The 10,951-nt window shown below is 38.9% G+C and overlaps 1 protein-coding gene across 1 annotated transcript; it reads left to right on the top strand.

Moving 5' to 3' along the window:
- The first annotated feature begins 4,456 nt into the window (after window positions 1-4,456).
- LOC138050336 (adenosine receptor A2a-like) lies at window positions 4,457-8,874 on the top strand. The gene is made up of 5 exons (XM_068896692.1): window positions 4,457-4,497; window positions 4,587-4,676; window positions 4,798-4,898; window positions 5,565-5,768; window positions 6,305-8,874. The coding sequence occupies exon 5, from the start codon at window positions 6,427-6,429 to the stop codon at window positions 7,324-7,326; it is 900 nt and encodes a 299-aa protein (XP_068752793.1). The 5' UTR covers window positions 4,457-4,497; window positions 4,587-4,676; window positions 4,798-4,898; window positions 5,565-5,768; window positions 6,305-6,426; the 3' UTR covers window positions 7,327-8,874.
- Window positions 8,875-10,951: the final 2,077 nt, after the last annotated feature.

Here is a 10,951-nt window from a genome sequence, read left to right as displayed (position 1 = left end):
TAGAAAAGAAAAACGACTCTATGAATAAATTATCTCTAATTAGAAGCTGTCCACAAATGACTATTTCTCAACACTCAAATGCAAATTTCATCGAATGAGGCGCACGTTTATAGCAGCGAGTTTTCATCCTTTTTCACTGAAATTTGGCAAGAATGTTGCTGAATAATGTGGCAAAAAACCCGTGTCAGGGAGTTTTATTTGTTACGTCCTTCGAAAGTAATGAGTATTTAAGAAAAGCTACTGGGTATCTTATAAAAACTTAAAGTTTAACAGCGAAAAAAAAAAAAAAAACAACCAGACAATTAATCAAAATTCCCCGACACGGTTTCTTAGATCAAGGTGTGAAAAAAACGTAGTTTCCGGTTAAATTCTGACCGGAAACGAACTCAATTTGTGAAACTATATGCTTTTGAGAAAAGAGAGGGCTATTTTAGGAAAGGTTTTTATTTCTTGCCTTAAATCAACTAATAATCGGAATCTACAATTCTGAAGCTTCCAGAAATTGTATACTTTATCGGAGGGCTTTTATGAAACGTGTGACCGTGAAGCAAACAGCGACAACGCGAGGTTGCCGTTTGGGGTATACTGATTTAAAGGACGTAAAACTCATGAAATGAATTGTTATGCTGCGTTCTTCCAACCGATTAGCATTCCGTTTTTCATGAAGAGATTAAATCTGTTAAAGACTTTGACGCGTTTAGGTGATTAATACTGGGCAATAGTTTTGAAGTTCTTTATTTGCTTTTGTCTGTTTTGTAGCAATAATGCTAGTTTACGGTTTATTTGTGGATTTTCTGCAACATGAATGCAGAATTTCTTGACGCCGGACGAGGGGTGGAAAGTGCGGGCCGCTGTTTGTACATTTTGTGGGGCGTATGTGTTTTAATGAGTGCTGGTGTGGAAGGGGTTTTTTCAACGTAACTCTTAGAATTCGTACATGATAGAGTAAGGTAGTAGAATTTTAAGTCTGACTTTTCAAATTAAAGATAGAACCGCAAGTCATTAGGATACGGTGTTGGTGTTGGTGCTGGTGACTTTGTTAAGCTGAAAGCAACTAAAAATGCTGCTATAATCGTCACTTTCTTCTGAGATAGGAAGTGATGATTTTGCAAATATCATTGCTTCTGTGTGAAGGATGGAAATGTTAGGAAAGAATTTGCCCAGCATTTTTGTTTCCTTGTTAGCAGCCACTTTCTCGTTGCAGTATCATAGGAGTTGTCGTTCTTTAATAAACAGTAACTGTTTCCAAGTGAAGCTATGATCATCGCAGTTATGAACGCAATTTTTGCAATTGCGTAAAGAAGCCTGAAAAATTCAGGACTTCAGCGGGGTTTGAACCCGTCACCTTGCGATACCACTGGGATGCGATTTTTTACCGGCTTCTTTACGCAATTGCAAAAATTGCATTCATAACTGCGAGGATCATAGCTTCACTTGATTTTATATCCGCAGTTCATATTTGATTCATTTCAAATATCTTTTCATCATTGATTCATTCCTCACGGGACCATTGGAACCCACAAATGACCAGTTCCCAACGTCAGTGGCGTCAGTTGGTTAGAGCATCGCACCGGTATCGCCAGGTCACGGGTTCAAACCCCGTTGAAGTCCTGAATTTTTCGGGCTTCTTTACGCAATTGCAAAAATTGCGTTCATAACTGCGAGGATCATATCTTCCACTTGATTTCATATCCGCAGTTCATATATGATCCACTTCTTATATCATTTCATCAGTAACTGTTTTGATGGTATCACTTTGCGTTGGGAATTGAAGAATTTGAAACAGTCATGGGGTTTGCGTGTAAATGTGTTTATTTAAAAAGTTATTACACAATGGGAAGAACAAGCATAAAAGTCCTATTTCCCAGCAAATATTTCCTTTATGCCGCCTTTTCCCCTATAATGTTTTAGGACAACCCAATAATGCTGCCTTGCCTGAGCTATGTTTACTGCGCAAAAATGGAACCAATCAACAATTAGAGTAAATGGCTACGGGAAAAGTCCCATAGCCCCATTTATTAAAAAGAATACTACTCAATAAAATCCTAGATAAAAAGTTTGACCCAGTAAAGGTGAGCACACTGAAAACTCCAAAGCATGTGACAGCATTTTTGGGATGCTTTTAGGAAGCTTGCGGAGATTTTTGCTACACTTGTGGATGTTTTGAGGAAGCGTGCGGCGATTTCGCTACGCTTTAAAAACGAAGTAATCAACAGTTTCGGAGCGATATTACAGTCATCATCCCTGCTTCTGAACAGCATGCTGTCTGGGTATTAATTTCGCTACGAACGAACGAACCATTCACCATTTTTTGATGCTTTTAGGAAGCTTGCTGCGATTTTTGCTACACTTGAATGTTTGGAGGCAGTGTACGGCGATTTTGGCGACGCTTTAAGAACGAAGCATTCAACATTCCGGAGCGCTACTATGATTACAATCAGTCATTATTGCTGTTTCTGAACAACATGGTATAAGGGTATTAAGGACACATTCGCAACATTTGTGAATGCTATTCTGGTCGATTTCTATAGTTTTCTAAACGTATATCGATGTTTTAGTGGCTACTCTTTGAGAACGAAAGCATACAACATTTTCAAGCAGCACAGGCTCCTTTGTTCATCGAAATTGTTCGTTCTCTCACCACCTGACACTTCCATCGCTACGCTTTAAGAACGAATTGAAGCATTCAACATTTCGGAGCTCTATTACAGTCAGTCATTATTGCTGTTTCTTAACAGCATGTTGTCAGGGTATCAAGGCCACATATTCGCAACATTTGTGAATGCTGTTCTGGTCGATGTTTATAATTTTCTACGCGTATATCGATATTTTAGTCGCTACTCTTTGAGAACGAAGCATACAACAGGTTCGTTGCTTTGCACAGCCTGCTTTCTTCATCGAAGTTTTTCTTTCTCTAACCACCTGACACTTCCAAAAAGTCGGGTCGACTTTTCAATTGACGGCTCGTCACGGCATGATCGGATCGTCACGATCCGTCGAGATATTTGAAGCTGCTCCAGGAAGTTCGACTTCCGGCAGTAAATCTCACTTCCTTTTTAAACTTTACGAACCGACATCCAGTGTTTCGGGCCGTCAACAGCAATTCACGACCCGAGTCAGTTCATGTATATTGGACATGTATTGACGACCCGACGCAGTTCATGTATATTGGACATGTGTGCTCTTTTGAAGACAGTTGGGATTCATTGTATCCTTCGATCTTGTCGAATTCGAATTAAGAAATACCATGGTCGGCGAACGCTGTGGTTTAAAGCGGAATATAAGGCCAATTGCAACACATATTAAACAAACAAACAAACACACAATCTACGTTTTAAAAAGAGTCTATTTGAATTGATTTGACATAAAAACAATTTCCCTAATTAGTGCCTCAGAGCTAAATACATGTACACTGAGTTAAAACTAGAATAAAGTTCATCATTACGGATCCGAAAAGAGTGATCGCAAAGTGTGTTGTCCAGATTATTCGCCTTAACTTCAATTCTGTTTGCACTGCTAAGTTTTAGTGTAATAATATTCACAGCTTAAAGGTTAAGCGATGTTACTGCTTGGAGTTCGTAATAACAGGTGTTATCTACCTTCTATAGCAACAAACAACTGGAATCCCTTGACGGTTGTGCAAGTGCTTGTCAATTTTTTTATTTTTTTTTTTGGTTAATTAAATTTGAGCATTTATTTGTTTAACAATTCGCCAACCATTATAACAACAATAGGGTGGCAGGATCGTAGTTAGGGGAAACTCAATATTCCCTAGCTAAGACTACCCTTCTCACGCATGGAAAATCAAATCGAAATTGTGCGCAAGTAACAAACTAAAGCCCCATTTACACGAGCAAATTTTCCTCGTCAAGTTTGCCTTGACAAGGAAAATTGCTCGTGTAGCTGGGGAATAGTGGACAAATTTTCCTTGTCAAGGAAAATCTGGCGTGCTAGCTTTTCCTTGACAAGGAAAAATTGTCAAGTCAGAAATTTGCTCGTGTAGACGGACAACAAGGTAAATGTGACAAGGATATTACTTAACAAGTGCACTTGTCAAGGAAATCCTGTCATATTTTTCATTTACACTACCAAGGAAAACTTGTCAAGGAAAAAAAAACTTGTCAAGGAAAACTTGCTAGTGTGTACAGTCCGCAAGTTTTCCTTGACAAGTGGACTTGTCAAGGAAAACTTGTTAGTGTAAATGAGGCTTTTTAAGAATGATATCTTGGAAAGCCATTTGCCTTTAGATTTTTTTCCTTCGAGGAAAATGCGGGAGTTCTTGAAATCGTATATTTCAGGGATGATTCAGCTGCCATGATTACATCATAGTAGAAGGTCTTCCCTTTACAGTGTGTGAAATGTCTTTCATTTCATTAATGTTGTTTAAATTTCTTAAGTAAATGTGTTACGTGTGTAAACAGCAGTCCTTCCGTTACTCTTAGGAAAAAGGTTCGTTGCTTTGCTCGTTGGTTTGCTCGTGACTTTCGAGTTTCAAAGGTACCCCCATGTTCGTTATCCTCGGTGTAATGCAACGTAACATAGATTTAATATCGTCACAAACTGACTGTGGTGGTAATTTATACCAGAGCAGAAGAGAACTACCAGCATGAAGTATGACAAGGGAGCTTCAAAAAGATACTATTCCTTAGGAAATGAGATGTTATTCCGAGTAAAAAGTATGAAGACAGCTGAATTTGACATCGTAATATATGATCTACAAAGTGCTACGCGTATATGAAAACTTAATTTTTTTCTTTAACTATAAGATTGCTAACAGAGATGTCTTTTTTTTTTCAGAGTGGAAAGGATTAATATTAGGTTGAAGATACAGCCACAACATAATACAATGATAAGTTGTTTGTATCATAAAATACAAAGCTAAAAGAGCTAAAAGTAAGGTATGTTTTAGCCGTATATAATCACTGTCATGATTTCTAACTTGTGCTGTTTTGCTTTTTTTCTGTTTTGCTTTTTCATGGTCCTTAGGTACTAACTTTGATACTTTCTATTCCCAAGTCCTAACACTTCTTTAAAATTTCTTCCATATTTCACTTGTAATTTTTTTTTATTTAGATAAACTTCATTTCCAGTAAACAGTTGCAAAGATGTCTGTATTTTTCAAAGTGATTTGAATTGTTTCTTTAAACTGTTCCATAAACCGTTCGACACCGTATATGAATATTTGTCTTTCATCTTGCTTTTCTTACTTTTACTGTTTGTTCAATCTTTTGTCTTACAATCACTGACTCTCTTAATTAAAATTTGCGTTATGTTGGAGGGATGTGCACTAGAAAACTGGTCTAGCCGAACAACATACTTTCCACAATAAACACTGTCGTTTTTGGGGATATAACCCATTTTTTCCCCAATTTTGTTTCCCGTAACAATCCAACAAACCAGGGCAGAGGACATGCTTTTCGAATAGACTTTTTCGAGCTAGATCGATGTGTTTTCCGGTCTTAATTATATTGGCTTACTCAACATTCTATCTTCGAGTCTTCTGTATTCCACGATGAGGCTATCTATATGCCCTTCATCACCTGGGTACACCAATATTTTTACAGCTTTAAAAGGGCCATAACCTCAGAAAAGGACAGATCACTGGAGCGCTCAACGATTAAAGCAAAAAAAAAAGGTGCTTTTTTTTGCATTATGGAAACGACATAGAATCCTTGCTCTTTACTGGTGACTTCAACTAACACAAATACCCAGCATCAAAAAAGAAGGCAGTCCACTTCTTCAGAGTAACATTGTTAAAAGTTGAAGAGGTATATATTATTATTTTTTTTTTCTTTCTCCTGTCACTAGGCTCGTTTAATTACGTTCCAACCTCCGCTTCAAAACGCATTTCACGGCGGAGGATGATCGCAGCTGCTTTGATTCCTCCACTACAACTACCTGTCGCACTTGCAAGTGTGGCTTCTAATAATCATCACATAATTACACCACTTCATCTCTAGTCGGTACTACGCAATTTTATACACAAAATTTCAAGGGCTGTAAAGTTTTATAAGGGAATGTGTAGACATAGACGAACCCACGTTCGCCCAATAGTCATTGCAGTCGTGTGTTTTTGTATTCAAATGACGATTTGTCCAAATGCTTGATTTGATTAGCTGAATGCATTCAGGCGAATCACGCGGGAAAGCCTACGTCTTGCGTGACATGCCAAAAATAGGCTTCGAGGAGACTACAAGTAATGATGAAGTAGGTTTGTAGACAAAATGTTCTTCTTGGCCTTCTAATTACGTGCATTTTGAACATATCTGTTACACTTCTTATGCCAATTTTCTTTTGTTTAAAGTACCAGATGTCAATACAAACCAGGACGTGAAACCGTGCCATTTCACATAAAACATTGCCTGAGCTTCACAAGTTCTCGAAATTGTTCAAGATTTACATTGAAGTGCATTATTTCCGGATAAAATGTCCCTTTTCGGCAAAACTCCGTGTGATAACACGACAGCTCCAACGTATTTATCCTTTGCAACAACCTCCTGCACTGCGTTGATTACTGCCGTGGCGACAGTTGGAAACATCCTGGTGATTCTTGCAGTTTACCTGAATCCAAACAAAGACTTGAGATCGCCGTTCAACTATTTCGTAGCCAATCTGAGTTTTGCTGATCTCATTGTCGGTGTAGTCACTGCTCCTCTGGCCACTGGCTTTCACATCAGGGAAGGACTCAGAATGGTAAACGATCGCTTTAATGACTCGATGAGAATGACTTTCTTCATTCCTTGCACCGCTTCGCTTTTCAACCTAACTGCCTTAGCACTGGATCGTTATGTAGCAATTACATACCCTCTCATCTACAGAACCAAGCTAAACCCAACCCGCGCATTCCTAGTGTCGTTGGTAGTGTGGATTTTATCGATTTTGATATCTATGCTTTACTTCGTTGTTGGATACAACAGATATCGATTCATATTCGCTACCACAGCTGTAGGTACAACCTTTCTGGTGTTGATGTTCACAAACGCAAAAATTTTCAAGTATTTGCGATTTCAAGCCAAACAATGGGATGATTTTTACGACAGTTCCAAAGAGGGCTTGGCGAAGAAACGAGCGATGGAGTGGGAAAAGAAAATAACAAAGACGCTTGTTATTGTCTTAGTGTTATTCTTAGCTTGTTATCTGCCGTCTTGTGTTTGCATTTATATCATAAACTTCTGTACCGATTGCAATTGCGTGTTCATCCACTGGGTGAGGGATATCCAATTTGTGTTGGTCATGGCAAACTCGGGAGTGAATCCCTTTGTCTATGCTTGGAGACTTCAAAACTTCCGAAAGTCTTTTAAGAGTATCTTAACATGTCGAGCATGAGCAGGGTGGGTAAGGTCCATTAATTTCCGCTAAAATTCAGTCATCGATGGCAATTACAGATGCAACAAGAGGACATGAACAGATAATAACTAGATAGAAATTAGTTTAGAGGAAAATAAGTGACCTTTGCGTAAAGTATCCTTAACTAAATGTAAACCGGCAAAAAACATCAGGTTGTGGTCGTCTCACAGGGAAGATAATATTAGTTTGCATAAATAAGTCAGTAGTAAATGTTGCTGATAAATGCATTTAAAACATTTACAAGATATATAGGTGGCTAGATTTGATGATCGAACGACTTGTCAGGGCTTCTCATAAGAGAAACAAAATATTATTATGAATGCGAATATTGTCATTGTATTTGTAGCTTTATATCGTAATACCACATAAATGAGTTGACACATGTATCATTGACCTCCGTAAAACAAATTCGAAAGCTGAAGTTTCGAGCTTTAGCGCTTCGTTAGTGTCGGAAGGGCAAACACTTGTCAGTGACAAAAGGAAAGAAACTTTATTAAGTGTCTAGTCTTCTAGCGCGGCGTGGAGCACTAATTGGGAACCCAGTAAGCTGAGTAAAACTCACTACGGAGTGGAGAGCCAACAAACTCAACACACATATGACGCCGAGTCTGGGAATCGAACCTTGGCTAGTGGTGGGAAGCGAGTGCGCACCCACTGCTCCATCCCTGCACCCCTAACAAAAGGCTGTGACGCTCCGAACCTTACACTTTCGATAATTTTTTACTGTGGTTAATTAACCATATCAACTCAGTCGATGCATAAAAAGCCTTTGTAGCACCACCGACGCAGTACCATTTGTGGTAAACTAAGTTAACGATTAAAATGAATAACGAAGTTTGATTTCCTTTTTTTGTCCTTTTTTTTTTTTTTTACTTTTCAATCGACCGTAAAACGGTCATCGAAAACCCTCCGTTCTATTGTTGTTAAGCTCGCCATGTTTCAAGAATTACTAATCAACTATTTTTTAAAGACTACAATAGATAAATTTTACACATTTCCCCTCATACGCATGGTGATTATGCTATCAATTGGTTGCTTGCGGGTTTAATAAGGACTTATATATCGTGATATCACACATTGTCGTGACCTGAACTATCCACGCAGGGTAGACATGCATCGTTTACAACGAAAAAAATTCGGTTTGGTACACCCTTAGATCCTCCAATCCCTTTTAAAAGCATCGAGTTCGGGATGGAGAACAATTTCACCGATACTGCGGATGAAGAATTAGACAGACAGATACAGCAGACCCTTGATTTAACGCCCTATAGTGGGGAAACCTCTGTTAGAAGTAGTTTCAAAGGTAGGGGTATAAATGTTCAACGGTTCAGAATCAGAGAAAGCTTGAAGAGGATAGACGGTATAGGCAGAGCCGTGAGACGTCGGTATGCGATCTGTCGAAGAGCCTGCAATTTTACTGGTTCAAATCATCTTTGGCACATCGATCCAAACCATAAACTAATCTCACGGAGATTAGTCAACCATGGATGCATCGATGGCTTCAGCAGAGCCATATTATACACTTTATTTCGCCTCACATACACGGGTTTTTTTTTTGAAAAGGCGATGTAAAATAACCCCAGTAATCCCTTCCTGACCTAGTGCAAGCGTTGGCTTAACGAGCTTATTATGGACTGACATAAGGATTTCTATGTCCACAAGGCGAGGTATGGTCTCCCCAAACGCCTCCATGATGGTGGTCTCAACTTGTACTCCGTTCATGGCTTTATAAAACTGGCATGCATTGAGAACATGTCCGCGCTCTGTCAATGCGACTCTTCTACCTTGTCGCGGCACAGCATTGACTGATGGGCCATGTAATAAGATTAAATTGCACAGGAATGGAGTGTTTTCCTTCGGTTTCGGTTTCGGCCTTGACTTTTTTGTCCTGCCGGGAAGTACCAAGTCGTCTCATGTTTGCAATTCTTCTAAAATGCGTGGAACTTGCAGAACTTAAATTTTGATTGATGCTCGAGCTTGGATTACCTTGTCTACCTTGCGAGCGTCCAAAACCACGGGGCATTTCAGCACTAACATTCGATTGATTTGGCAGAGACATTTGTTCCGTTAATACTCGAACTTCCCCAAGAAGATGACGGAGTTGCATGCTGTTCTGATTGCTGCGCCATTTTGACACGGCGACAGGAGAGATATATAATCTCGCCAAAATACTCTCCGGCCTTCCGGCTCAGAAAAAAAAAAAACTAATCGATATTCTCGAATGGTGATGTTTTTTTCTCACACAACTACTATACAGTTACTATAAATCTCGTATGGCAGTTTTTCGTTCTCGATTGGTAATTATGATCTCGCATGACAGTTTTTCATTCTCGTATAGTAATTTCAATTTCTCAAACAGTGATTTTCCAATCTCCCGTAGTGATTTTCCAATTTCACATAGTGATTTCTCAATCCCACACATTGATTACTAGGGGAGTTAAAATGGTGTATTCTGGGATTTGTGCAAGAAGTGAATCGTGACCCGGGTCCGATTCCCAGGCGTGGGTTTCTTGGCTCCCTACTCTGCTCCGAGAGACTTTTCCCCCTGGTGCTCCTGTTTTCCCCTCCTCCTTATGCTTTCGTTTCTAGATCGCGCCGAAACAATAAAATAATTCAGCTCCTAGAGACGGTTTTATCAGAACTCACAAGTCTGCAATGGCTGTAAGTCTATTGTACCAAAACATTCCATTATTTGTTTATAATACTTTTAGCAAAATTTTCTTTACCACTCTCAGTAGTTAGTGGACTCCTTTGAAGACAACTTGGATTCATTGTATCGCTCGATCTTGTCGAGTTCCAATTAAGAAATACCGTGGTCGGCGAACGCTGTGATTTAAAGTGAAATATAAGCCCAATTGCAACACATATGAAATAAACAAACACACAATCTACTTTTTAAAAAGAGTCTATTTGAATTGATTTGATATAAAAACAATGTCCCTACTTAGTGCCTCAGAGCTATATACATGTACACTGAGTTAAAACTAGAATAAAGTTTATCATTACGGATCCGAAAAAAGTGCTGTACGGTGTGTTGTCTAGATTAGTCGCCTTAACTTCGATTTTGTTTGCGCTGCTAAGTTTGAGTGCACTAATATTCACAGCTGAAAGTTTAAGCGATATTGCTTGGAGTTCGAAATACCAGGTGTTCTCTACCTTCTTTAGCAACAAACGACTTGCATCCCTTGACGGTTGTGCAAGTACTTGTCAATTTTTTTTTTTTTTTGGTTAATTAAATTTGAGCATTTACTTGTTTAACAATTCGCCAACCATTATAAAACTAATAGGATGGCAGGATCGTAGTTAGGGGAAACTCAATATTTCCTTTCTTGACTACCCTTCTCGCGCATGAAAAATCAAATCGAAATTGTGCGCAAGTAACAAACTAAGTGTGATATCTTGGAAAGCCATTTGCCTTTAGAATTTTTTTTTCCTACGGGGAAAAAAAGGCGGCAGTTCTTGAAACCGTATATTTCGGGGACGATTCACCTGCCATGATTGCATCATAGTAGAGGGTCTCCCCTTTACAGTGTGTGAACTGTTTTTCATTTCATCAATGTTACTTAAATTTCTTAAGTAAATGTGTTACGCGTGTAAACAGCAG

The sequence above is a fragment of the Montipora capricornis genome, chromosome 6 (genome assembly GCF_036669925.1).
Source record: "Montipora capricornis isolate CH-2021 chromosome 6, ASM3666992v2, whole genome shotgun sequence".
Classification (NCBI taxonomy): Eukaryota; Metazoa; Cnidaria; class Anthozoa; order Scleractinia; family Acroporidae; genus Montipora; species Montipora capricornis.
This window is presented reverse-complemented; position numbering and strand designations above follow the sequence as displayed.